At 54.8% G+C, this 27,716-nt stretch overlaps 3 protein-coding genes across 3 annotated transcripts in view; all 3 read left to right on the forward strand.

The window, feature by feature from the left end:
• Positions 1 to 9,477, forward strand: part of GRIN2D (glutamate ionotropic receptor NMDA type subunit 2D) — a 32,356-nt gene extending 22,879 nt beyond the window's left edge. The window contains exons 10-12 of the mRNA XM_027619578.2: positions 6,316 to 6,503; positions 6,693 to 6,925; positions 7,132 to 9,477. Coding sequence (XP_027475379.1) covers positions 6,316 to 6,503; positions 6,693 to 6,925; positions 7,132 to 8,466 — 1,756 coding nt within the window. The 3' untranslated portion in view covers positions 8,467 to 9,477. The remainder of the gene's footprint in view (positions 1 to 6,315; positions 6,504 to 6,692; positions 6,926 to 7,131) is intronic.
• A 1,025-nt stretch (positions 9,478 to 10,502) lies between these two features.
• Positions 10,503 to 17,021, forward strand: GRWD1 (glutamate rich WD repeat containing 1). The gene is made up of 7 exons (XM_027619579.2): positions 10,503 to 10,760; positions 10,962 to 11,079; positions 11,235 to 11,394; positions 13,756 to 13,969; positions 14,109 to 14,251; positions 14,419 to 14,616; positions 15,991 to 17,021. The coding sequence occupies exons 1-7, from the start codon at positions 10,574 to 10,576 to the stop codon at positions 16,309 to 16,311; spliced, it is 1,341 nt and encodes a 446-aa protein (XP_027475380.1). The 5' UTR covers positions 10,503 to 10,573; the 3' UTR covers positions 16,312 to 17,021.
• Positions 17,022 to 17,215: 194 nt separating this feature from the next.
• On the forward strand, positions 17,216 to 27,563 carry KCNJ14 (potassium inwardly rectifying channel subfamily J member 14). The gene is made up of 3 exons (XM_027620028.2): positions 17,216 to 17,675; positions 23,144 to 23,897; positions 25,629 to 27,563. The coding sequence occupies exons 2-3, from the start codon at positions 23,196 to 23,198 to the stop codon at positions 26,223 to 26,225; spliced, it is 1,299 nt and encodes a 432-aa protein (XP_027475829.1). The 5' UTR covers positions 17,216 to 17,675; positions 23,144 to 23,195; the 3' UTR covers positions 26,226 to 27,563.
• Positions 27,564 to 27,716: the final 153 nt, after the last annotated feature.

Consider the following 27,716-nt stretch of genomic DNA (forward strand, 5'->3'; position numbering starts at 1 on the left):
TCTGTCACCTCTTGCTCTGATTTTCTGCTTCTGCTGAATTCTTTTTCTCCCCAGTATTCCTTTTTACATTTTTTCCCCAACTTCTAGTTCTATTTTTATCAGAGTTATACATCCACATAGTTTGGAAAGTCAAATACAAGATTTTTTTTTTTTTAATGAAAACCAACAGTCCTCCATCTGCCTACCCCTCCGTTTCTCCCACCCCAGAGGGATCTGCTTTTACCTTATTTATTGTATCGTTTTGCTATTTGTGTCCCTGTCTCTAAATACCATTGTTTGTGTGGCTACCTCTTGATTTTTCAATTTTAGGTATTTTCCATTCACTGCTTACTATGGAAGACACATACTCATACTCTTATTTAAATTACTCCAGCCTCCCACACTGTGCTTCTGGCTAGATGAATATGCAGTGTTTACATGTTATGACTGTGTAAATGCTCCCACAGCTGCCACAAGTAGTAAACCGTGATTACTTTCCTCTCCCACACAATTCTTTGTTTTTCCTGGAGTTAATAATTGTCTTTTTTTTTTCAGTTGCTTAAGTGTCTGAGTTTTCTTTGTTAATTCAAAATTCTCTGTTAACTATATGAATCTCTTCTTCACATATTCATTCGCATCAGGTACTCCATTAATTTCATCATATTAAAGAAGTTTCTCTCATGGCCTAAGTCTGCCGCATAGCTACCATCTGGATCCCTTCACCTGCCCCCTGGTTTGGTTCCTGTCATATTCTAATTCTCACTCTTCCTGGGTTCTTCTCTCTTGTTCTTCTGAGCCTCCTGACAAAAAGCACATGGTGGGGGGGGCGGTAAAATTTTGGAGACACTGCATATCTGATAACATCTTTAGTCTTGATAGGCCCTCTGGATGGGTATGAAGTTCTGGGCTGGAGATCATTTTCTTGAGAATTTTGAAGGCATCATTCCATTGCCTTCTAATTTCCAGTATTACTGTTAAAATTCCAAAATCATTCTGATCATAAGCCTGTGTGTCAACCGTTTTTCTTTTCCCTGTCCTCAGTGTGCTGACATTTCTTGGCAACATCTTCATTTATTTTCATTACTGGATCTTTCAGTTGTATCCTCATGGCATTCATTCTGGGAAACCTCCTTGATTTCTTTCAATTATGATCTCCCCCTTCCCTCCATTTCTCTCTGGAACTCTTATTAATTTCATATTGGGCTTCCTGAACTCTTTTATCCTCTCTTATTTTTCTATCTCTTTATCTTTCTGTCCTACTTCCTGAGAGTTTTTCTTAACCTTATCTTCCACTCTTTTATTAAGCTTTTCATTCTTGCTAGTATATTTTCAATTTCTAAGAACTCTTTTTTAAAGTTTATTTATTTATTTTTTTAGTAATCTTTACCCAACATGGGACTCAAACTCACAACCCCAAGATCAAGAGTCATATGTTCTTCCAACTGAGCCAGCCAGGCGCCCTGCTAAGAACTCTTTCTGATCTTTTAATTTTTATAGTATTTTGTAAATTTTATAGTATTATTTGATGGTATCCTATGTTTTATGATATGCTATTCAAAGTTGAATATCTTGTCTTGTTTCTCTGGTGATATTGGTAGTTGTTGGGTTTTTTGCATTTTTTCCTCTCTGCATAATCTGTTTCCTCCAAGTCCCCCCCACCCCATTTGTTGCTTTTGTTTCTATCTTTCTTATTGAGACTTTACTGATGTTTAGTAATCCTCAGTGGTCTCTACATATTTGGGAGTGGAAGTCCAAAACTCTAGAAGTGGTGGGCCTGTGATTACATGAGCAGGGTTGTTGAATGAACTTCACAGTAGATGATCTGTCTGGACCATTTTTGAAGATCTTATTTATTTGACAGAGAGAGACACAGCGAGAGAGGGAACACAAGCAGGGGGAGCGGGAGAGAGAGAAGCAGGCTTCCCGCGGAGCAGGGAGCCCGATGCGGGGCTCGATCCCAGGACCCCGGGATCATGACCTGAGCCGAAGGCAGACGCTTAATGACTGAGCCACCCAGGCGCCCCTGGACCATTTTTGTTGTGGAATGCCCAATGTCAGTATTTTTCTGTCTTTTATCTTAGTCGTACACATGTATATGTAATACATATGTATGCTTGTGTATATGTCATATGCATATTATATATGTAATGTTTTTAATATAGTGAGGAACAAGGAAAACAAACACTGAATCATGATCTCCCTGACACAATAACCCTTAATGATGTGAAATTAAAAGACATTCATTCAGGGGCACCTGGCTGGCTCAGTGGGGAGAGCATGTGACTCTTGATCTCGGGGTCGTGAGTTCAAGTCCCACGTTAGGTGTAGATTACTTAAATAAATAAAATAAACTTAAAAAAAAGAACTCATTCATTCATCCATCCATCCAATAAGTATTTATTAAGATTTCCTTGCACCAGGCACTGGGCTAGGCACGGAGGGTATGGCAGTGAACAAATCGAAGTCCTTGCTCTCTTGGACCTTCCATTCCAGTCTGGGAGACGGACACATGTGTGTTCCTAGAGCATCAGTCTCCAATAGCCCTCTCTGCAATGAGAGAAATGTTCTAGATCTGTGCAGTCCCATGTGGTAGCCAAGCAGTTCCTGGTCATTTGACATGTGGTTGGTGTGACTAAGGAACTGAATTTTTAAATTTTTTTGAATTTTTAAATTTTAATTAAAAATTCAAATTCAAATAGCTCTATGTGGCTAGTGGTTACCACCATGGACAGCACCAGAAAATTCCATCCTTAACAGAGAGGGGTAGGAGGGAATTGGCAACCTCACATGGTGTTGTCTGGCTCACACACCAAATGTGGTCTCATCCTACCACAGAGGGCAAACAAGCTCACAGGAAGAGAAAGGAAATACATCTCTTAAAAAGAAATACAGAAACACGGCTTCTCCTCCCAGCCAGTTCTGGAAGCCCATTTGGTGAGGGATGTTCAATTTCTCACTCACACAGAAAGGGCAAAAAAGGAAACCTCAAGTCGCCTTTCCATAAAGTAAGCTTTTTTTTTTTTTTAAATTTCTCTCTGATCACCTAAACTATGTGTGCATACACACCTCTTTATGCATTCCTTACTGAAAGCACACACTGTTCTCATCTTGCTTTTTCCATGGAGAAAAACCTCTTGGCATCTCTTCCATATTAATGAAGTCTTGCCTCCCAGCTCCATGCCTGGCCCAGAGAATGCCCATCTTGAAGCAGCCTGAATTCATTCATTGAGCTATACTTTATGAAACACTTGTCATATGTCAGGTGCTATTCTAGACCCCGTGGATACAGCAGTGAACCAGACAGACAAGACCTGTTCCCTCATGGAATTTAAATTCCAGTGGGAGGAGATGGACCATAAACTTAATAACCAAGAACACATTATAGTTACAAGGGGATACGTGCTGTGGACAAAAATACAGCCGGGTGAGTGAGTTTGGGAGGCCTGGGGGAAAGGCCATGGGTTGCAGTATTAACTAAGTTGCTCAGGAAGGTGTCTTTTAAGCAGACACTTGAAGGAAGTGAGGGACAGAGCCAGGCAGCTATCTGGAGGAATGTTCCAGCAGAGGGAACAGCCAGTGCAAAGGCCCTGAGGCAGGAGGGTGCTGGAGCCATCCAGGAACTGCGCATGAAGGCCAAGGTGGCTGGAGCAGGGTGAGCAAGGAAGTCATGGGTGGGAGATGCGGGCAGGGGGGTAGGAGGGATCCAGGGCTGTTCGGTGCTGTAGGGCCTTGTAATGCGAAGTAACTCCAGTTACTGAGTGAAGTGGGGAGCCGGGGCGGGGGGGGGGGGGGGGGGGGGGGGGAGTAGTGAGCTGAGGAGGAACCGGAAGCTGACTACACGTTAAGATCCCTGTGGCAACAGGGCAGGAATAAACAGGAAAGCAAAGACAGATGCAAGGACTTTTAATTTTTCCCAAACCTAAGCCTAAACAAAGGCTGTGGAATGTGGCTGAGTCTCGGTAGAGGTTTAGTGACAATGGCAGGGGATAGGGAGTAGGGGGTAGGGGAAGGGAGGTAGGCATTATATTGCATAAGGACTGAGCAAAGGATTAAAAGTGAAGGCTCTTTAGATCCCCTCTTCCTGAAAGCCCCTCAAACCTCCCCGCCACTGGAAGCCTTCATTTTTGGCCCTCTCTGCAATGCCCCCTGGTCTCTCCCCCCCATCCCACATACCTCTCCCTTGTGCCCCTCGAGGACCTCTGGATACCCTCCTTCCGTTTTTTTTTTTTTTTTAAGATTTTTATTTATTTATTTGAGGGAGAGAGAATGAGAGATAGAGAGCACGAGAGGGAAGAGGGTCAGAGGGAGAAGCAGACTCCCCGCCGAGCGGGGAGCCCGATGCGGGAGTCGATCCCGGGACTCCAGGATCGTGACCTGAGCCGAAGGCAGTCGCTTAAACCACTGAGCCACCCAGGCGCCCACCCTCCTTCCGTTTTATCCTAGCTCTCAGCCCCTCCCATCCCTCCTCTTCAGTCTGACTCTGGAAACCCCCAGCTCTTTCCACTTAAACCAGGGAAGCAATTCACCTTTTGCTCCCAAGGGCATTTTCCTAAACAAAGAGAAACCTAGAGAGAAATTATAGTTTGCCGACAAGGCAGCGGTGCCCGCAGCTGGCTGTGATATTTTTCTTGCCTCTCTCTCTCTCTCTCTCTCTCTCTCTCTATATATATATATATATATATATGTTTCCAGATGTCAGCTGGGATCTCCCTGCCTGTTAGGAGCCATATAAAATTAATTCAAACCCCATTCTCCAACCATGGGATGGTGACTGGTCTCCCAGTTTCTGGAGGAGTTTCTGCTCCTTCTCCAGAGCCTCAAATTCTTTGCCCCACCCCCAAGTTTTTGCTTCGGCTGGAGTCCATTCAGTGTGGGGAATCTGCTGACTGTCTCCCCGTTTGGGGTCCGTGGACTAATTCTGTCCTTTTCCCACATTTCTCTGCAGCCAGTCATGTTGCAGAAATGCAACAAGGCATTTGTGTGCTCCGGTGTGAGAGTGTGGACAGGGCTTGACTGAAGATTTGGGGTCCCGGAGGCATTTATACCCACAGATAGGCAAACAGCTCCAAAACTCCTTTGCCTTCTGCACGACCCAGCTTCCAGCCACAGGCTTTGATCTCTCTCATTTTCCTCAGACCTTCGCTGTCCAAGACTATTTAAATTTAAATTAATTAAAATTTAAAGTTCTGCCCTTGGGCTTACTGGTCACGTTTTGGTGTGGCTGGCGGCCGCCATGTTGGGCAGCGCAGAAGGGCCATGCCCATCATTGCGGAGTGTTCTTTCGGACAATGCTGGGCAAGACAGAGACCTCCCTCTAAGAACTGGCCTGGTGTCTGCAGTCGAGATGACCAAAATTGCACCCCACAAAATGCACCACTTAAAAAAAAATTAATGTGGAGTTATGCTCTTTATGGGATTCCCAGACTCTTTTTTTTTTTTTTTCCCTCATGGATATACCCTGGACATCTTCATGTCAGATCATAGGCATGTATCTTGTCTCATAGAATAGTTACCCAGTGTTCCCTGCCATGGATTTATTTATTCACTCATTCACTTATTCCACAAATATTTACAACCACTTTGTATGTGCCAGGAGTTGTGCTGGGTCACGGCCTGGAGTGGATCCCAGCTGGATCCTGCTTGAGTGGAGCTCACAGTCTAATCGAGAGGCTGAGATTAATCAAATAATCACAACTATGTGTGAAGGAAGTGACAGGCGGCATGTGCCACGATGTATCCATCTGTGAGCACTCGTTCCATCTCCCTGCTTGTCTTCCCATCAAGGTTTAGAAATTAGGGCCTAGTGGGAGAACCCAAGCCGAGTAAGATGCGTGTCTGGGCCTGCATTTCCCGTCTGAATGCTGGAGATAACTGTTTCTACCTCACAGGAACGTTGAGAGGATTGAATGAGTTATGCCGGTGGCTGGAACAGTGCCTAGTACAATATAAGTGATCGTCAGCATTATTACTCTGTGTATGAGTCCCCTTTCTGAGCCTCAGTCTTCCCCTCTAAAATGGAGGGGAGTATGCAGAACCTTCTGGGGAGGGCTTCTGTGGAGGCTGAACGTCATCAGTCACAGCTAACAGGTCTCCAGCACTTTCCTGGCACCAAGCGCCATCTTCCCTTTGGAATGACCAGGAAGGGAGGTACTGTTGTTATCCCCACTTTACAAATCGAAACCGAGGCGCCAAGAAGAAGTACAGTGACTTGCTCAAGAGTTTACCACTGGTCAGGATTTGGAGCAGTTGGAGGTCAGGGGTGAGGAGGGTTCTGGGCTGGGCCATGAGGGCATCTGGGTGGGACTGACCCTGCCTTTCATGCCCCCTGGCCCCCAGGAAGCTGGACGCCTTCATCTATGATGCGGCTGTGCTCAACTACATGGCCCGCAAGGATGAGGGCTGCAAGCTCGTCACCATCGGCTCGGGCAAGGTCTTTGCCACAACGGGCTATGGCATCGCCCTGCACAAGGGCTCCCGGTGGAAGCGGCCCATCGACCTGGCGCTGCTGCAGTTCCTGGGGGATGGTGCGCTGCACACAGGGATGCCTCCGGGGTGGGGCGTGAGGGACTAGAGCCCTGGGTCCTGGGCAAAGGAAGGGATGAGGATCAGGACACCAGGGTCTGAGGGAAGAGGGGTCTGCGCGCCTAGACTCCTATGAGACGGTACCCATGGAAGGTGACCTATGACAGCCCCTCCCGCCCCCCTTTCTCCAGATGAGATCGAGATGCTGGAGCGGCTGTGGCTCTCCGGGATCTGCCACAATGACAAAATCGAGGTGATGAGCAGTAAGCTGGACATCGACAACATGGCAGGTGTCTTCTACATGCTCCTGGTGGCCATGGGCCTCTCCCTGCTGGTCTTCGCCTGGGAGCACCTGGTGTACTGGCGCCTGCGTCATTGCCTGGGGCCCACCCACCGCATGGACTTCCTGCTGGCTTTCTCCAGGGTAGGGGGGAGAGAGGGAGGCAGGAGGGGAGAGAGGGAGGCAGGAGGGCAGAGCGGGGCGGGGGGGGGGGGGCGGGGAGCCAGGCGGGGATGCCTACAAGTGGAAGAGACCTGGGTCGGGGTGCGGAAGAGGTGGGAGGGACGGAGGGAAGGCAGGCGGTCTGCGGCATCCCGTGCTGACCCTGCTCCTCTCGCGGCCCCCCGCAGGGCATGTACAGCTGCTGCAGCGCCGAGGCCGCTCCGCCGCCGCCGGCCAAGCCCCCGCCGCCGCCGCAGCCGCTGCCCAGTCCCGCGTACCCGGCGGCGCGGCCCGCGCCCGGCCCCGCACCTTTCGTGCCCCGCGAGCGCGGAGCGGTGGACCGCTGGCGTCGCACCAAAGGTGCAGGGCCCCCGGGGGGCGCGGGCCTGGCCGACGGCTTCCACCGCTACTACGGCCCCATCGAGCCGCAGGGCCTGGGCGTGGGCGAGGCGCGCGCGGCGCCCCGGGGCGCGGCCGGGCGCCCGCTGTCCCCGCCGGCCGCGCAGCCCCCGCAGAAGCCGCCGCCCTCCTACTTCGCCATCGTGCGCGACAAGGAGCCTGCCGAGCCCCCCTCCGGCGCCTTCCCCGGCTTCCCGTCGCCGCCCGCGCCCCCCGCCGCCGCTGCCACCGCCGTCGGGCCGCCGCTCTGCCGCCTGGCCTTCGAGGACGAGAGCCCGCCGGCGCCCGCGCGCTGGCCGCGCTCCGACCCCGAGAGCCAGCCCCTGCTGGGGCCCGGCGCGGGCGGCGCGGGGGCCGCGGGGGGCGCGGCCGGCGGGGCCCAGGCCGCGCCTCCCCCGTGTCGCGCCGCGCCGCCCCCGTGCCCCTACCTGGACCTCGAGCCGTCGCCGTCGGACTCGGAGGACTCGGAGAGCCTGGGCGGCGCGTCGCTGGGCGGCCTGGAGCCCTGGTGGTTCGCCGACTTCCCCTATCCGTACGCTGAGCGCCTCGGGCCGCCGCCCGGCCGCTACTGGTCGGTCGACAAGCTCGGGGGCTGGCGCGCCGGCAGCTGGGACTACCTGCCCCCGCGTAGCGGTCCCGCCGCCTGGCATTGTCGCCACTGCGCCAGCCTGGAGCTGCTGCCGCCGCCGCGCCATCTCAGCTGCTCGCACGACGGCCTGGACGGTGGCTGGTGGGCGCCGCCGCCCCCGCCCTGGGCCGCCGGACCCCCGCCCCGGCGCCGAGCCCGCTGCGGGTGTCCGCGGCCGCACCCTCACCGCCCACGGGCCTCGCACCGCGCGCCCGCCGCCGCCGCCCCGCACCACCACCGGCACCGGCGCGCCGCGGGGGGCTGGGACCTCCCGCCGCCAGCGCCCACCTCGCGCTCGCTGGAGGACCTCAGCTCGTGCCCCCGCGCCGCCCCCGCGCGCAGGCTCACCGGGCCCTCCCGCCACGCGCGCCGGTGCCCGCACGCCGCGCACTGGGGGCCGCCGCTGCCCGCCGCGCCCCACCGGAGACACCGGGGCGGGGACCTGGGTACCCGCAGGGGCTCGGCGCACTTTTCCAGCCTCGAGTCCGAGGTATGACGCGGCCCCGGGGGCCCCAGCGCCCCCTCGGTCAGCGCAGGCCACGGCCCGAGGGGGGCACGCGCAATGAACAGGACCCGCGTGGGTTGGGAAGGAGAAAATGGACCTGGCCGGACCCCGCCTGGAGCAGCGTCCTGCGCCCCCTCGCTGTGGGGGCACTACGAGCCGCCCCAGATCTCACCCAGCCTGAAAGGTGGGGGTCTCGGAGCCCACTGGAGTTTTTGGTTTTTTTTTTAAACCCGACAAGGGCTTTTTAACGTCACCAGATGGGGCGGGAGGTGGGGGATCACGCCACGCCCGCGTTCCACCCCCACGCCCGGGGCCGTGGCCCCCTCATCACTGTGCAGCTCCCCGGCCCCAGCCACGCCTCCGGGGAAGCCCGTTTTTAACCTTTCATCCATCGGGACTCAAAACTGTGAGACGCGTTCGCCAAACTGTGACTCCAGACCTTGGCCCCGCCACACAGAAACCCCTGACCCCAGACTGTGACTTCCGACCCCTAAAAATGGTCATCCGACCCCAGACTGTGACCCCCGACCCCAAACTGTGACCCGCATCCCAGACTGCACCCCGACCAGACTGTGACCCTTCACGTCAAACCTTGACACACCCTCCTCCTTTTCCATCCTCGGTCGCTTTTCCTTATTTTGACCTAGGACACTCCCAACGGAAGCCCCGCCTCCCCCTGCCCTAGCGTGGATCCCAACCAACATCGGGCCAAAACTTCCCACCCTGTCGCACCTCACTACCTGCCCCACGTGCCACCAACCACAGTCTCACCAAATCCAGCCCTTATTTGTGACCCTCCCATGATGGCCCTGCAGACCCCCCCAAAAGCCTCCTCTTCCTAGATCTCCAGCCGGGTCTGGAGCTGGGGTGTGGAGGGGACGGTCTGGGAATCCACACCCACCACCAACCTCCCCTCCCACTCTCCTGTTACACATTGCAGTGTTTGGAATAAACCATGTTTTTATGCCTCCTCAGTCCAAGTGTGAGCTCCATGTTTCTCTCAGCCGCCCTCAAACTTCTCTGGAGGAAACAGAAACTGAGAAAAGTCCCACAGAGGAAGAGAGGGCAGAAAGAAAATTATATTGAGAACACTGACCCCGGAGGGAGGTGGGGAGACAAAGACCCAGAAGGAAGCTGTGAGAAAAGATCCTGAAAAGGAATGAGAAGGGATGAGGGCGGACAGAGACCTAGAGAGAAGGAGGAACAGCGAACTCAACAAAGATCCAGGATCAAAACATTTCAGGATTAAGTCTAGGGTCCCATTCCTATGGCTGCAAGCTACGCAGCTTGCTAGATTCTTCATATCCTGTTTATGCAAGCGAGGGGAGAGTCTAGTATATCCTAGCCAATCCACCTACCTTGAATGCCGTTAATCTCACCAATGAGAATCTATCTCTAGCATTTCATTATGGCAATTAGCCAAACCTCTGGTGCTGATGAGCGATAAAGAGAGCCGAAGCACTTCTAATAGTGGTCTCCAGAGGGCTGACTTTCCGATTAAGTGCTCGCTGACCACAGCTGCAATGTGAACGCCTGGTTAGGCAGCTGACTGCCCCAAGAGGGTAGATTCAACCGACTAACTTACATATATCATCCTGTCTACACTAAAGCATTTTGAAGTGAATTAAAGCCATCATAACAAGGAGGGGAAAGGAAACGGGCTTTATGGGTCCTCGGGGAGCAAAAACCCAGTCTACTTGCCAGTAAGAACTCTTATTTGCATAAATGAATAATGTAGCGGAAAGGAAGCAATGAGAGTCAAAAGTGGAAGATGGAGTCGGAGCTCGGAACTCCTCCAGTAGAAGGAGAAAACTGGCCTGGTACAGAACTACAACTCCCAGGAGGCCTTGCCGCTGTTCTGCAGAAAAGCGCCGCAAAGTCACGCGAAGGGTGTAGAGTCTCCGAATCCGCAGGCCTCGGTCGCTAGGCTGGGACGCCGTTACCTTAGCTCTCCTTCACCCTCTCGCCACCGCCCTCTCAAATTGGTGAGCTGGGGAGGTTTCCAAGGCAACCGTGCTGTCGGGCGGATCTCCGAAGGAGGAAAACGCAACCCGGAAGTGACGTCCTTACCTCGCGCCCGCGGTGAGAGGGTTCGAAGATGGCGGCGCGCAAGGGTAGGCGGCGCACGTGTGAAACCGGGGAACCCAGGGAGGCCGAGTCCAGCGACGCAGGGACCGAAGGCCCGGCCCAGGTCTACCTGCCCGGCCGCGGACCGCCGCTGCGCGAAGGAGAGGAAATGGTCATGGACGAGGAGGCCTACGTGCTGTACCACCGAGCGCAGACTGGTATGGCTGAGCACCGGGCTCCTGGGTCCTGAGTTAGGAGGGGACCGGAATCCTGAGTCCTGAGCGAGGCTGGTCCTGAGTCTTTAACTTACGAGGCACTCAGCGAGAAGGCTGTGTTGTAAGACGGGTGAAAACGTCACGCGCGAGGCGGCTGAGATCTCTGTCCCATCCTAATTTCCCAACCCCTTCTTCTCTCCCCAGGAGCCCCCTGTCTTAGCTTCGACATAGTCCGGGATCACCTGGGAGACAGCCGGACAGAGCTTCCTCTTACACTTTACCTGTGTGCTGGGACCCAGGCGGAGAGCGCCCAGAGCAACAGGTGAGTGAGACCTGAGGTTTCATCCAGGACCAGGAGCCTGAGCCCCCAGCTCCCCCTCCCCCAGGACCTAGAAGTCGGGGTTTCCAGCTTCTCCCCTCCCTCCCTCTTAAGGATCCTGGCGTCCAGTGCCTCACTCACCCCACACTTTCCCCCAGACTGATGATGCTTCGGATGCATAATCTGCATGGGACAAAGTCCCCGCCATCGGAGGGCAGCGATGAGGAGGAGGAGGAAGACGAAGACGATGAAGAAGAGCGGAAGCCTCAGCTGGAGCTCGCTATGGTGCCCCACTATGGCGGCATCAACCGAGTCCGGGTAGATACAGTCCCAGGAGCCTTCTCTACATTCTCTGACCTCCTCCCCTAACCCCCTCGTCCATGCCTTTCAGCTTTTAGAAAAGTACTGGCACGTAATTTTGATATATTAGTTTACAGATGTCTTAGGTATCGTCATTGTCACCGTGTGCTAGGAGAAATAAGAGGGTTGTTTTTTACGTTCTTTCCTCTTCAGTACAGCGGTGAAAATTGCAAAACTTGCCTGATGAGGTGACGGAAGGGTGAAATGGAATAACCTACAGTTATTTCGGGTTTCTAGAGACAGCACCTGGTTCTAGTGTACAGATGTGTGTTTTCTGTTATTGCTCAAGACCTGTCCTGGGCTGTGGGGTCACTTTTGTGCTGCTGACTTATAGCCCTTTCGGAGCAGGCTGATGTGTGAATTAAATGAAACGAGGCATGAGCAGCACTCGGGGCAGTGCTTGGCCCACGGTCCTTGCTGTGTGTTCCCATTCAAGGGTTACCATTTTTCATCAGACGAGATCAGGCGCATGTAGGGTGGTATGGCAGTAGACAGGAGTTAGCATGTTTCGTGCACTGTTCTGTGCCCTGGAGATTTAACAGAGAGCAAAAGGTCTCTGGTTTTGTGAAACTTACATGGTAGCAGGGAAGGGAACAAGCAGAAACTAAGTAACTGCATCCAGAGGTGCCAAATGTTGTGGAGAAGAGTAAAAGTAAGGGAAGGGAATTAGGATGTTCCTAGAGTGAATTTGCTATTGTAATAGTGCTGTCAGGGAAGTATTTATGATAAGATGCCATTTGAACAGAGACCCACAGGAAGTAAGGGAATGAGCCAAAGGTTTCTGTCGGGAAGGGGTTTATAGGCAGAGGAAACACAAGTGTAAAGGCCCTGGGACAAATGTGGCATGTTTGAGGAAGTTCAGGGGAAGGCAGGGAGACCAATGCATCTACTAGAGCAAACGGACGAAGGGGAGAGTGACAGCATTTGCCGGGGGCGGGGGGGAGGTGATGGGTTGTGTGGGGCTTGTAGGCCTATTTAAGGACTTGGCTTTTACTTGGGGAGAGATTATGAGCCCTTGGAGGGTTTAGAGCAGAGGACAAATGGGATCTGACTTACGGGGGTTTGGTTTTTTGTTGTTTTTTTGTTTTTGTTTTTGAGGGAGGGAGAGAGAGAATCTTAAGCAGGCTCCATGCCTAGCTCGGAGCCCAGTGTGGGGCTTGATCCCAACACCCTGAGATCATGACCTGACTTGTGTTTTAAAGAGATTCCCTCTGGGCGCCCGGGTGGCTCAGTCGTTGAGCGTCTGCCTTCGGCTCAGGTCATGGTCCCAGGGCCCTGGGATCGAGCCCCGCGTCGGGCTCCCTGCTCGGCGGGAAGCCTGCTTCTCCCTCTCCCGCTTCCCCTGCTTGCGTTCCTGCTCTTGCTGTGTCTGTCTCTGTCAAATAAATAGATAAAAATCTTTAAAAAAATAAAAAAAAGAGATTCCCTCTGACTGCTGTATCGAGAATAGACTGCAGGGAGGCAAGGGAAAGGACAGTCCTGTGGGGAGGCCATAATTCAAGGGTAAGGATGACAGGGGTAGCAGGAGTGGTGACAGAGGTGGTGAGGGGTTGGAAGTGGTGCATTTTGAGTGTAGCTAGCACGCGGTGTGAGGAGGAAGAGACAAGTCAATGAGTCCCCAGGCGGGGAGCCCCAGAAAGGAGGTGGTTGCCGATGGCAGTTAGGAACTTGGCTTCGATGATGTTCGAACAGTCGGTGTGATAGGAGTCTGGAGTTGAGAGAGGTCAGGTCTAGGGGCTGCTGGAAGCTCTTGAGGTTGAATGGGATCTCCTAGCAAGCAGACATTAGAGGGTTGCAGAGACTGGTAGTCTGAAGCCCCTTCCGAGGGTTGGTGGAGTTAACAGCCTCCATTCCTGGGAGCCTGGAAGGCATTTTCCAACTCACATCGCTGCCCCTACACAATGTGGGAGGTTGTCCCAGGTACGATGCTGGTCTTACAGGCTGTGATTCAGTCCCCACAAAGGCTGCTGGGAGCCGGAGTCCCAGCCTTGGGGCGATGGGAGTTCTTTTTTTTTTTAAGATTTTATTTATTTATTTGAGAGAGAGAACGAGAGATAGAGAGCTCGAGAGGGAAGAGGGTCAGAGGGAGAAGCAGACTCCCCGCCGAGCAGGGAGCCCGATGCGGGACTCGATCCCAGGGCCCTGGGACCATGACCTGAGCCGAAGGCAGACGCTCAACGACTGAGCCACCCGGGCGCCCGGGGCGATGGGCGTTCTGAGGAGCTGCAGTTCTGGTTCTCACGGATGCTGGGAGCTGTGGTCACCACCCTGAGCCTCCTGTCCCTCCCACCTCCCTTTCCCTTCTCCCTGCCCCTGCAGGTGTCATGGCTGGGCGAGGAGCCGGTGGCTGGTATATGGTCAGAGAAGGGCCAGGTGGAGGTATTTGCACTACGGCGGCTTCTGCAGGTGGTGGATGACCCCCAGGCCTTGGCGACCTTCCTCCGGGACGAGCAGGCCCGTGTGAAGCCCATCTTCGCCTTCGCGGGCCACATGGGCGAGGGCTTTGCACTGGACTGGTCCCCCCGGGTGTCTGGTGAGTCCCTGGGGTGCACACTTGGTCCTGGGGGTGAGAGGGAGTGGGGTCTGTAGGAAGAGGGGGGGGCTAAGAGTACAGGGAGAAGAGGGAGCTGTGGCCAGCCGCGCCCAGGCGGTTTCCTGACTCCTGGTTCTAGGGCGCCTGCTGACTGGTGACTGTCAGAAGAACATCCACCTCTGGACGCCCACGGACGGCGGCTCCTGGCACGTGGACCAGCGGCCATTTGTGGGCCACACACGCTCTGTGGAGGACCTGCAGTGGTCCCCAACTGAGGACACAGTGAGAGAGGGCTGGGGGTCTGGACTCCTGGGTCTTGGGAGAGGAGGGGCCTGGAGCTAGGTCCCAGTGAGGGGGACACTGAAAAAGAGGGTAGCCCACCACTCATCCCTGGTCTCCAGGGTGAGGTGGCAGGCACCCCGGGGTCACTCAGACTCTGGCTTGTCTAGGTGTTCGCCTCCTGCTCAGCTGATGCCTCCATTCGCATCTGGGACATTCGGGCTGCCCCCAGCAAGGCCTGCATGCTCACCACCGCCGCCGCCCACGACGGGGATGTCAACGTGATCAGCTGGAGCCGCCAGGAACCCTTCCTGCTCAGCGGCGGGGACGACGGGGCCCTCAAGATCTGGGACCTGCGGCAGTTCAAGGTATTTCCCCAGCTGGACTTTGCCCTAGCCCGGGGAACGCCTGCTCCCAGCAGCCGCTAGGATTTGCAGGTTTCCCTCCTTACGTGCTTGTCTGTACCAGAACTGGGAAGGCCTGTCGAGTTGGGGTCCAGCCCTTTTGGGGGGCAGATGAGGAAGCGGGCTCAGCGGAAGGAAGGCTGTGACTGGTGTAGGGTTGCTCGCTCCCCCAGCTGGAGAGGTGACAGGAGACAAGAGGCTGAGTGGCAGCCTTGACTCCCAACTCCCATCTACCCGCTGGCGAGCCGGGCAGCCAGCTTTGCAGCCCGAGGCTTCAGGCACCTCAGGCTTGCAGACTCTTTGTTAGCGAACTTTGTAGAATCAGCTGAGAATCGGAGCCACGTCGTTCATTACAGGAGAGGAAACAGGTACAGACAGGACGGGAGCAGAGGTGACATCACCACGCAGCCAAGAATTGACTTCGTAGAGCCAAGAGGGGCTCTGGGCAGGAGGAATTGCAACTCTGGCATCCCTCTGGCCGAAGCCCCCGTTAAATACGGCTCTGTGCCTTCCCGGGCCCCCCACGATGTAATCTTTTCTTCCCTCTGGTATGATGAGTTCTATGGCGTCAGCCTGAGGAAACTGCTAGAAACGGGTTCCAGCCCCCAAGGCAGGTGTATGGGCAGCATCCATGGCCAAGTTGATTGGCCACTGGAACTTTGGACCCACGTCTCCAATTCAGAGAGACTTCGCTCCGGTCCCCAGTAGCACCTTTGCTTTAGTAAAAGTGCTGTTTTTCTTTTCCTCGGCTGTCCCTGGAGCCTGGGAGCTGTGCTTCTGCCCTCTTTAAGGCCTTCATAGAATCAGCAGGTTTGAGAACTACTCCCCCCTCCTTTTTTAAAGATGTATTTATTTAGAGAGAGCACACGCACGAGTGGGGAGAGGGGCAGAAGAGGGAAGGACAGCAGACTCTCAGCTAAGTGTGGAGCCCGATGTGGGGCTCCATCTCAGGACCCTGAGATGATGACCTGAGCTGAAACCAAGAGTCGGCGCTCAGCCAGCTGAGCCACCCTGGGGCCCCGAGAACCACCCCTTTTTATAGGAAGGGAAACTGAGGCATGCCCGGGGAGGACCAGCGGTGGGGATTTTGTGACCTGGAGCTGGAAGGGGCTTCTTTGCAGGTGAAACCACGGTTCCCAGCACGCCCTAGGATGTTAGGCCCCATATCACCAGTTGTACTTGGCTGTCTGTCCCCTTCAGAGAACATGGGCCTGTGGGGGTCTCAGGGGTGGCGCCCTGGTGGAACCCGACGGCCGGAGAGTGGCGAGGGCTCGGCTTGGGTCACCTCAGGGACTCAGGCTGAGGTGCTCAGAGCCCCGGACTCCCTTCTTCCCGTAGTCTGGCTCCCCGGTGGCCACCTTCAAGCAGCACGTGGCCCCCGTGACCTCGGTCGAGTGGCATCCCCAGGATGGCGGGGTCTTCGCGGCCTCGGGTGCAGACAACCAGATCACACAGTGGGACCTGGCCGTGGAGCGCGACCCCGAGGCAGGCGACGCAGAGACCGCCGACCCCGGGCTGGCGGACCTCCCCCAGCAGCTCCTGTTTGTGCACCAGGGCGAGACAGACCTGAAGGAGCTGCACTGGCATCCACAGTGCCCCGGGCTCCTCGTCAGCACCGCCCTGTCGGGCTTCACCGTCTTTCGCACCATCAGCGTCTGACCAGCCCCGCCTGGCCTTTCCCACAGCCACCGAGGTTGGCGTTGGTTCCGCCGGGAGGGACTCCTTCAGGTCAGCTGACCAGCCCTCCTCCGATAGAAGGACTTGGCCCTTCAGCCGCCATGACGGATTGTTTGACATTTTGTTCTTTGAAAGGACTTGATTTGGTCCCACGACCCCTCTTGCCAAACCGATCTGGTTTGACCCATGACTGTAGAACTACTTGGTTCAGTCCAGGGAGCCCTCCAAACACAGGGCTCCGATTGGCGCCGGGGACCCCTCCCGCAGAAAGACTTGGTTTGGCCCTGGCTGCCCGCCCTCCCCCCACGTGTTTGAGGACCTGCTGGCCTGTTTCCCAGGTGGGCCTGGTGTGGCCGGTGTCACTGTGGATGTTTTGTGCGCTCTGGCACCTGGCTTGACCCTCTGACCTCTCCATCCCAGGACCCAGTGGTGGCCTCTGGTCGCCCCGCCCCGCCCCCGCCCAGGGAACTCGAGCACCTTACAGTGGGTGGGCCGCAGTTGAGGGGTGGGCTCCTCCAGCACAATCTGGTTTTGCCCTCTGTCTTGCTGCCGAGCAGGGTTTGGCCTGGACTCCCCTGTGGGGGGCCGCGGGGGTCTTCGTCCCCTCCGTCCTGCATCCAGGGCAGGTGCTGTGCAGGTAGGAAGGTCCGGGGCTCGTGAGGCAGTAAAGAACCAGAAGGAGGCCTGATGTGTGTGGGACTCATCTGCTGGCCGCTTCCCTGTGAAGAAACGGGAGGAGGACGCGGGACCCGGGCCCCCACCCCGGCCATTCCGAGGCCACCGAGCTGGGAGAGGCCACTGGGAATCCCTGCTTCGTGTGTTCTCTCCGCCCCCGTCAGGTGCTGTTCACACCCACCTGCCCCCAATTTTATTCCATGTGGAACTCAGTCCCGGTCTCTGGAGGGGTTAGCTCACCCGTGTCCCCTGACTTTTTAAGGCTTCATCTCAGAAGGAACCAGGGACGCTCCCCCCATTTCTCCGTCCTTCCACCTCTGTCCCTTTATCTCTTTGTTTCCTCATCTGTGTCCCCACCTTCCCGTGTCTCCCTGCCCCCTCCCCCTTCGGTGTCTGCCACCGCATCTCCTCCCCAGCCTGCTTGGGCTGCGGCCCAGCCGCCCTGCCTGGCCGTCCTCCCTGGCTCCCCCGCTGCGGCTCGGAGCTGGCCCCGCCCCCTGCCCCCCCTCGGCCAGGCCTCTGATCCGCCTGTGGACACAGAGGTCGGGCGCCCGGCACAAGGCCCCCGGGGCCCAGGACGCATCACTGCCCCTCAGCACCCACAGAGGCCTCCCCGCGGCCCTAGCAGAGGATCCCCCAGCGGAGGGCATGGGGGTGGGCTGCCCCACCAGGTATGTGCCTCCGTACAGAGACCCCGGGTGGGGGGGGCGCTCCTGGGCTGAAACTGCCACCTCCCCCCACACCCCTACCCTGCACCCTCCTTGCTTGGGCTCCTCTGCCCCATGTTCCCCAGCCTCACTGTTCCCTCCCCCCCCCCCAGGAAGGTCCTCAGCCTCGGTGACCAAGTCCAGCCCCCGAACAACCTGTCACCCTGTTTGGGTGACTCCGTCTCTGACCCCGTCTCCATCTGCCTTCTGCCCCCTTGTCCCTGTCATCGCGAGCCTCTCTCTCCCGTCTCTGGCCACAACTCCAGCGCCCTGTCCCGTTTCCTGACACATCATCTCCCCTTCCCAACTTTTCCTAGTCGGCCTGTCTCTCCTGTCCCCTCCCGCCCTCTGTCCACTCCCACTGTGTCTCTGTCCCCTCTCTCTAGGTCTCTGACACCCCCGCCCCCAGTCTCTATGCATCCCACCACCACCTGGTCTCTGTTCACCTCCCTCTGGGTCCCTGTACCCCGCGCGGGGTCTTTCCCTCTCTCTAGGTTCCCCATCTCAGAACCCTTCCTGTGCACCCTGAGCCTCTGTCCCCTCACACCCTAGCCCCCCGCTCTGTCGATCTCTGCCCTTCAACCTGCTGTTCAGACCCTGTTGGTAGGTGGGGGAAAAGCAGGGGCGGGGGTGACACCCAGGGTCTCCGGAAGCGTGAAAGTGCTCCTTTTTGAGGGGGAGGGAGGTTGGGGCCTGGGGGTGGAGCTTCTTGGCCTCAGATTAGACAGTGACTTTGACACCAAGTTGATACACCTTAAGCCCCGTGTCTCCTTTATATGGAAACATTAAGCTGCTCTGGCAGGTCAGGGGGAGGACTTGAGACTCTGGATCCTTTTCCCTCCTGCCTTCGCAGGGGTGGGGCGGGGGGCGGGGGAGGCCTTGAAGCCATGTCCCATCCACCCTCTGTGAGCTGGGCCATGTTGGATGCAGACAGGGCCCTCTGGAGGTGAAGGCCCCCATCAACTTTGTGAAATGGACACGGCCATTTCCGCCTCACAGGGCTGAGGTGGGGGGATTGATGAGGCAGAGGCCTGCATTGGAAAGGCTCAGGACCCAAACCAGCACCCCAGCCTCAGCACTGCGTGGGTCTGGCCAGGTCTCCGAGCCTGCTCCCCAACATGTGAAGTGGGGCAGTGATCTTGACCTCCCAGCGTCCTGGACAGTCAAGGTGAGGTGAGCAGTGGGGTCTCATGGAGTCCAGTGGGTGGGCTGCAGGCATCCCCTGAGCCCATACAAGGCCCAGGACGTAGAGGGTGCTCAGGAACCTGATCAGGAACCCTGATAAGGTCCGTGGGTCATTGATCAGGCTCTGGCACCTGAGAAACCTGGACGGGAGCCTGAGACAAAGAACGGACCTCAGTGCCTCAGTTTGCTTTTCTGTGAAAAACAAAGCCCCCCACCCCACGCATCCCAGGGTTGTGGTTAGAGATTGGGTGAGCGGGTATGGAAGGACCCAGCCTGCGGACCACCTCCCCTACCCTGTCGGTGGCTCCTGATGGGACCAGCGCATAGTGGGGACTTCTGGGGAGGAGAGGGCTGCAAATGCAAATACAGAGCCTGGATTCAAACCTGGACCCTTCAACCATTAGCCTCAGTTAACCCCTTTCTGGAAGAATGATCTGCCAAATCCCAGGGTTGTTGAGGGTGAGAGAAGAGCCAAGGTTGGGGCACGGCATCGATGCTCAACACGGCCAGGCCCAGTCCACTCTGACCTGAGCTGCGGCTCCGTCCTTAGAATGCAACACGGCAAAGCTGTCCAGGTGCAGAGCTCAGTGAGTGGGGGAGGGTAATGTGGGGACCCACTGATGTTGAACTTAACATTGACTAACAGCCCTCTCAGTTTGAGCACCCCTGGCCCTGCCAAGAAGCCCATGGGGATCCCAGAGCTTGGTGCAGGGGCTACACAGTACATGGGTGCTTGGTAGATACTGATGGGACTGACTGCCACATGTCTAAACTCTAGCCTCCTCCGCAGCTGCTGGGGTGGGGAGTTATGAAGTCCCTGGGTCCATGCCCTATGCTGTCCTTCCTCTCTTCTCCACCCTGTTGAGCAGCCGAGATTCTACTTCCCAGCGGAGGGAGCTGAGGTTCAGGCGGGGATGGGACTTGCCACCAGTCCTACAGTTAGGAAGTGACAGAGCTCGGATTCAACCCAGAACTGCCTGATTCAAAAACCCAGGCTCTTTCCAAAGGCTCTTCCTTTCCTTCCAGAAAAGGAAGCCAGTGGTCCCAGGGCACATAGTGGGTCAGCCAATGAGCCAGGACTGGGCCCTTGATCTAGATGACTGGGAGACTCTTCCTGACCTTGAAGTCCAATTTCCCCCATTTTACAGTTGAAACTACTTAGAGAGATTTGCCTAAGATCTGAGGGTCAGGGCTGAGCTTGGGATTTTGTTTTGTTTTGTTTTGTTTTGGTGGTGGTGGTGGTTCTGTAACTATTCGTTAAAATAGGAGTTTAAAAAAGGGCGCCTAGCTGGCTCAGTCATTGGAGCATGCGACTCTTGATCTCGAGGTCAGGAGTTCGAGCCCCATGTTGGGTGTAGAGATAACTTAAAATTTGAAAAAAAAAATATATATATATATATATTTCAGATAAAATACAACCTGCACAAGTATACAATTCACTGTTTATTTTTTTAATAAAGATTTTTATTTATTTATTGAGAGCGAGAATGGTAGAGAGAGAGAGCACGAGAGGGAAGAAGGTCAGAGGGAGAAGCAGGCTTCCCGTGGAGCAGGGAGCCCGATGCGGGACTTGATCCCGGGACTCCAGGATCATGACCTGAGCCGAAGGCAGTCGCTTAACCAACTGAGCCACCCAGGCACCCACAATTCAGTGTTTTTTAGTATTTTCATGGAGTTGTACCACCATCACTACAATCAATTTTCGAACATTTTCATCACCCCAACAGGAAGACCTGTGTCCTCTGGCTATCGCTCCCCAATCCCCCCACCTCCCCAGCCCTAGGTACCACTAGTCTTTCTCAATGTACAGATTTGCCCATCTGGGCATATAAATGAAAGTATACAATATGTGGTCCTATTTTTTTTAAGATTTTTTTTAAAAAGATTTTATTTATTTGACAGAGAGAGATACAGCGAGAGAGGGAACACAACCAGGGGGAGAGGGAGAAGCAGGCTTCCTGCCGAGCAGGGAGCCCAAAGCGGGGCCTGATCCCAGCACCCTGGGATCATGACCTGAGCTGAAGGCAGACGCTTAACAACTGAGCCACCCAGGCGCCCCAAGACTTACTTATTTGAGAGAGGTGGGGGAGAGGGAGAGTCTTAAGTAGACGCCATCCTCAGTGAGCCCAATCCGGGGCTCACTCTCACGACCCCGAGATCAGACCTGAGCCAAAACCAAGAGTCAGATGCTTAACCGACTGTGTCACCCAGGTTCCCTAATATGTGGTCTTCTGTATCGGGCTTCCTTCACTTAGCACGATCTTTTCAAGGTTCATCCATGTTGTAGCATGTCAGTGCTTTGTTTTCTTGCTGGGTAGCACGTCACTGTGTGGATATATCACATTTAGTTATTCATTCAACAACTGATGGCTCTTTGGGTTGGTTCCATCTGTTGGCTATCTCGAATAACAGTCATGAACATTTATTTGTGTACCAGTGGTTCGTGTGGACGTTTGTTTTGTCCTGGGGGGGTACCTAGAAGTGGAATTGCTGGGTCATAGGGTAGCTATGTTTAACCACTTAAGGAACTGCCAGACTGTTTTTCCCAGCATCTGCACCATTTTACATTCCACCAGTAAGTGGTGCATGAGGGTGCCAACTTCTCCACATCCTTGTCAACACAGGTTATCTTCCCAAGTGGATGGAAAATAGCGTCTCATGGTTTCGATTTGCATTTCCCTGATGGCTGACATTGAGCATCTTTTTAGGTGCTTTATGAGCTTATCTTGTATATGAGCTTTATGAGCTTATCTTATTGGCTACTTGTATATTTTTCTTAGAGAAATGTCTCCTCGGATCCTTTGCGTATTTTTTTTTAAAGATTGGTTGATTTGAGAGGGAGAGCACAGGAGGGAGGGACAGAGGGAGAGAGAGAGCATCTTAAGCAGACTCCGCACTGAGCGCGGCGCCTGACGCAAGGCTCAATCTCAAGACCCAAGATCACAGCCTGAGCTGAAACCAAGAGTTGGATGCTTAACCAACTGAGCCACCAGTTGCCCCTCCTTTGCCTCTTTTTAAATTGTGGTGTCTTTATTATTGAGTTTAAGGGGTGTTTAGATATTTTATTTGTTTTTTTAAGATTTTAAAAATTTTATTTGAGAGAGCAAGCGGGCACGAGTCGGGGGCAGAGGCAGAGGGAGAGGGAGAAGCAGACTCCCCACTGAGCAGGGACTCTGGATGTGGGCCTCCATCCCAGGACCTGAGCTGAAGGCAGACGCTTAACCAACTGAGCCATCCAGGCGCCCGTTTAGGTATTTTAGATAAAAACTTCTTACATATATGATTTGCAAACAATTTCTCCCATTGGTGGGTTGTCTTTTCACTTTCTTGATAGTGTCCTTTGAAGCCCAAAAGTTTTTATTTTCCTTTTAAAGATTTTATTTTTAAGCAATCTCTATATGCCATACGGGACTTGAACTCAACCCCAAGATTCGCATGCTCCAGGGACTGAGCCAGCCAGGTGCCCTTCAAAAGTCTTTAATTTTTTTTTTTTTTAAGATTTTATTTATTTATTTTGACACACAGAGAGAGAGAGAGACAGCGAGAGAGGGAACACAAGCAGGGGGAGTGGGAGAGGGAGAAGCAGGCTTCCCGCCAAGCAGGGAGCCCGATGCCGGGCTCGATCCCAGGAGCCTGGGATCATGACCTGAGCCAAAGGCAGACGCTTAACGACTGAGGCACCCAGGCGCCCCAAAAGTCTTTAATTTTAATGAAGTTCAATTCATCCACCATTTTTCCTCTGTTGCTTCTGCTTTCTGAGCCTGTTTTGGAGCCATAGATGGCCTAGGTTCATCTCTCCGTGCGGATTCCAAGTTGAGAAAACAGTCACCACTCTATGGACTCTGGATTGGTGGCACTCAAATCCTAGTTTACTCAACTCTGACCTTGGGCAAGTTAAACATTTTGTGCCTGCGTTTTCTCATCTATAAGATGGGGATAATAACGGTGTTGGGCTCAAATATGTAAATTCCTGTAAAGTGCTCACAACCGTGTCTGGTGCTGCGCGCATGTCTGCTCTAATTACTGTGGTGCGTGCTACAATATTATCACGGCTATGACTTCGTTGCTATTCAAGCATCTCCTATATAATATCATTGTCCTCGATGCCGCACTGTTCCGACTTTCAGGGTGAGTAATACGCCGCCCATTTGCCAGATGAGTCCACCGCGGCCCAGGGAGCACGCCTGGCTGAGGAGCCCACCGTTCCCGGCACCCCTGACGTTGCTGCCTGTCTCTCCTCTCCGCAGGTTCGGGGCGCCCGCCCCCCACTAGGCCAAGTGGAGGGGGTGACCCCGCCCAATGGGCCTGGCCAGGGCCCTGCGCCGCCTTAGCGGCGCCCTGGAGCCAGGGGAGGGCCGCGCCGGCGATGAGGAGGAGGCCGGGCCGGGGCTGTGCCGCAACGGGTGGGCGCCGTCCCCGGCGGGGCGGCGCCGCGGGCGCTTCGTCAAGAAGGACGGGCACTGCAACGTGCGCTTCGTGAACCTGGGCGGCCAGGGCGCGCGCTACCTGAGCGACCTGTTCACCACGTGCGTGGACGTGCGCTGGCGCTGGATGTGCCTGCTCTTCTCCTGCTCCTTCCTCGCCTCCTGGCTGCTCTTCGGCCTGGCCTTCTGGCTCATCGCCTCGCTGCACGGCGACCTGGCCGCGCCGCCGCCGCCGGCGCCCTGCTTCTCGCAGGTGGCCAGCTTCCTGGCCGCCTTCCTCTTCGCGCTCGAGACGCAGACGTCCATCGGCTATGGCGTGCGCAGCGTCACCGAGGAGTGCCCGGCCGCCGTGGCCGCCGTGGTGCTGCAGTGCATCGCCGGCTGCGTGCTCGACGCCTTCGTCGTGGGCGCCATCATGGCCAAGATGGCCAAGCCCAAGAAGCGCAACGAGACGCTCGTGTTCAGCGAGAACGCCGTCGTGGCGCTGCGCGATCGCCGCCTCTGCCTCATGTGGCGCGTCGGCAACCTCCGCCGCAGCCACCTGGTCGAGGCCCACGTGCGGGCTCAGTTGCTGCAGGTGCGGGCCGCCGGTCTGGAAAGGCCCGGCCGGGGCAGGAGGGAGGGACCCGTCGCGGGGGGCAATGGTGGGAGACGTAGGCCTGAGGGTGGGGTGTGCGGCGGGCCTGGCCGGCGCGTGGACTACAATTCCCAGCAGTCTCGCGGGCAGGGAACCCTGTCGCTCCCTCCCCCCTTTGTGGACTGAGGCTCCTTCCTGGATCAGTTGTAGGAGATGGAAACCCAAGAGAGCTGTCTGTGACCAGTGCCAACTGGAGACCTTGGCTTGAAACAGATCTTGAGACATAAAGAGGTTCCTGTGGCTTGAGGACGGGCCCCCAGTGGGGTTGTGGGTTATCTAGACCTGAGAAGGCCGCATCTGTCGTGTAAAGGCTCTAAACTACAATTCCCAGAAGCCTCTGTGGGCAGGGAAAGTATCCCCGAGGGATGGTCTGAGCCAATGATGCAGTTTGTGGGTGGTGTAAACCATGGCTCGGGTTGTCAGTTACCAGCCCACACAGCGGTACCGAGAGTGGCCTGTGACTTGAGGCCAGGCCCCTTTGGGGTTGTGGGAGATGTAGGCCCAAGGATGGGGTGCAGGTCCCATCTGCAGAAGAGCTGTGGAACGCAATTCTCCGTGGCCTCTGGGCACGGGGTCCTGCAGCATTTGCGGGAGACTTCATTCCCCGTATCAGTGGCCCAGTTGGCCCCACCAGCCTCCTGCTCAGGGGAGTACAGGGCCGGAAAACACCCTTGAATTGTACCTTACCGTCAAAACAAACAAACAAACAAACAAACAAACAACAAAACAGCTACGACCCCCATTGGCGCCTGGGGTAGCAGCTCCCTCTGGTGCCCTGAGGGAGGCGCCCTAGTGGTTCTCTAGAATTGTAAAACGGCCCAAATTCTAGGGCAGTAGTTGTCCTGGCCCAAGTAAAGACACTTAAGAACCCTGGGTGAGTTTGGACTTTGGTGAGAATGGTGGTGAGAACTACAACTCCCAGCAGCATCTGGGGGCTCCTGGATTCATGAGAGGGAGAGATACTCTCTCTCCCAGAAGTCTGTGGGGGCGCTGACATGGTTTGGAAGGTTGGGCATGGAAAACCAATGGGGGGAGGTGGGGGGAAACTACCAATACCTGGCCTGAGGACTGCATTGTCCCCTCCCACACACACATACACACCTACACTCACACACACACACACACACACACACACGTACAATGGGACAGAGGGGCTTGTAGTTGGGTTGGGGGATAGATAAGCCAGGGGCTAGCCTGAGGCTGTGGTAGAATACGGAGTGTGGGACCTAGGTTGTCATCCTTATTTATAGCTCAGTGGCCATATACTGAAAACCATTCTTCTGTGCCTCTCTTCCTTCTCCAATTGCTGCTTGGACATTACTCCTACCTTCTGTTGTCTCTTTAACTTCGTCCCTGCTTTGCTGATTTCTGTGACTCGATACCAATATCATTCTGCCCCTCTGTCCCCTCTCTTTCTCTCTTGCATTTCTATCCCCAAACCCTTTGAGTCTCTGTATCTCTGGTTCTGTCCCCCCCTTTCTCTGGACCTCCATGCTCCTCTCTCTGGGCCTCCATTCCCCTCTCTCTGGGTCCATGTTCTCACCCCACCACCCCTGCCTGTTTCTGCTCTCCCCTTCTTTGGCATCTCCGTTCCTTTATCTCGTCATCTCTGTCTCCATCCATCTCTGTGCTCCCTGCTGGCTGTCGTTGGCCCCTCCCCTCTTGCTGCAGCCTCGTGTGACCCCGGAGGGTGAGTACATACCACTGGATCATCAGGATGTGGACGTGGGCTTTGATGGTGGCACCGATCGAATCTTCCTTGTGTCTCCCATCACCATCGTGCACGAGATCGACTCTGCCAGTCCTCTGTATGAACTAGGACGTGCTGAGCTGGCCCGAGCTGACTTTGAGCTGGTGGTCATTCTCGAAGGCATGGTGGAGGCCACGGCCATGACCACACAGTGTCGCTCCTCCTACCTCCCTGGTGAGCTGCTCTGGGGCCATCGTTTTGAGCCAGTCCTCTTCCAGCGTGGCTCCCAGTACGAGGTTGACTATCGCCACTTCCACCGCACTTATGAGGTCCCAGGGACACCGGTCTGCAGCGCCAAGGAGTTGGATGAACAGGCAGAGCGGGCTTCCCACAGCCCCAAGTCTAGTTTCCCTGGCTCTCTGGCTGCATTTTGTTATGAGAATGAACTTGCACTGAGCTGCTGCCAGGAGGAAGAGGAGGAAGAGGAGGCCAAGGAGGGAGATGGGGTGGAGGCAGAAGATGGGACTGCGAGCCCCCAAGTACTCACACCAACCCTGGCACTGACCCTGCCCCCATGACGCCCAGCTGGTGTCTCCCTATTTGTACCCCCTTCCCAGAGATAGCAAGATGGAGAGTTAGGGCCCTCTCCTGGGATGGGGGCAGGCGTTTCCCAAGCCCGACAGGCCTGCTGGGTAAATTATTAGCTGGTGAAGTTCTGCCATGCCTAGTGGACCCACCACAGACACACTGGATCTTAATTCCTCTGCGGTCCATGCTCCCTCCCAAGACCCCTTTATCAGCCTGATTCCTGAGTCTCCCCAGAGCTGAGGGATCCAGAATTCTGGACCACCCAAGAGGCAAGGACTGGTGGTTCTAGATTCCTCTAACGTGGCTGGGTGGGTTTGTCGAGCAGGGTTAGGAATCAGTGGTATATACTGTCTCCAGGGACAGCAACAGAGATTAAGAGTTTGCAGGTCTGGGTTGACCTAAGATTCAAGGGACTGTTGCTTCTCGACTCAGCTAACCAAGTAGCAAATCATTTTTTTCTAGACCACGTAAGGAGGGAGGGTTATGGAATGCCCCAAGAATTCAAGACTATCTTTATTAACCAATGACAAAGATTGTTGACTGCAGGTCAAGAAAAGACCTTGTGGTTCCAGAAGACCCAAGAGTTAAGATTCTGTGAATCTAGATTGACCACAGAGGCAAGCACTGGTGGTTCTAGAACACATTGAAGCTAGAGTGTTGAGCTACTGAGGAAATGAAATAGTCATGTTTCTAGAATGCACAAAACAGAAGAGTGTCTTTGGGTCTGGAAGGGCGACAGTGACAGCTTGGGAGTTCTTGATATTAGATACCTCCAGACCACTGGCTGTAGAACATCAAAACAAAGGGATAATCAGTACTTCCTTATGATCCATGGGGTTTGTTTTTTGTTTTTTTTTTTAAGTGCCATTCTAGAATGTCCAAAGGAATCAGGATTCTGTGGCTCTAGATTGATCACAGAGTCAAGGAAGGAGTGGAGATGCTAGATGGCTGAGATTTGCCGGTTCCGGTTTGCCCAATGGAGTTGAGAATCTCGATGATTCTTTGTGGTTCTGTAATGCCAAAAGGAATCAAGGCTCCAGGGATCAAGGGTTGTCCATTATTAAAACCTGGGAAGTCTAATCAGCTCCTAGAACTTGGCAGTTCTAGGGAGGTGGACTTGGGACTTGATCGACAGCATTTCTGGGCTGACCTAGAAAGGGAGGGCCCACGCAAGACCCTGTGGATAACAGGGCTGGTTGTTGGGCAAGGGAAGGAGAGGCCCAAGGCTGATGAGTCTATGATGCTCTGGAATCCTACACCTAGCAATGTGTCTCTTTCTTAAAGATGTTATACATATGTGTATTATATATATATATGATATAAATACAGATATCTATCTATATTTTCCTGTGGTTCATACAAAAGGGTTAGAAACTGAGCTTGAGCTAATTGGAATAGAGTCATTTACGAGGATCCAGGAAGCTTTGCTCTGAATCCCAACTCTGCCGCAAATTACTGCGTGGTTTTGGGCATATCTTTCC

The sequence above is a fragment of the Zalophus californianus genome, chromosome 17 (genome assembly GCF_009762305.2).
Source record: "Zalophus californianus isolate mZalCal1 chromosome 17, mZalCal1.pri.v2, whole genome shotgun sequence".
NCBI lineage: Eukaryota > Metazoa > Chordata > Mammalia > Carnivora > Otariidae > Zalophus > Zalophus californianus.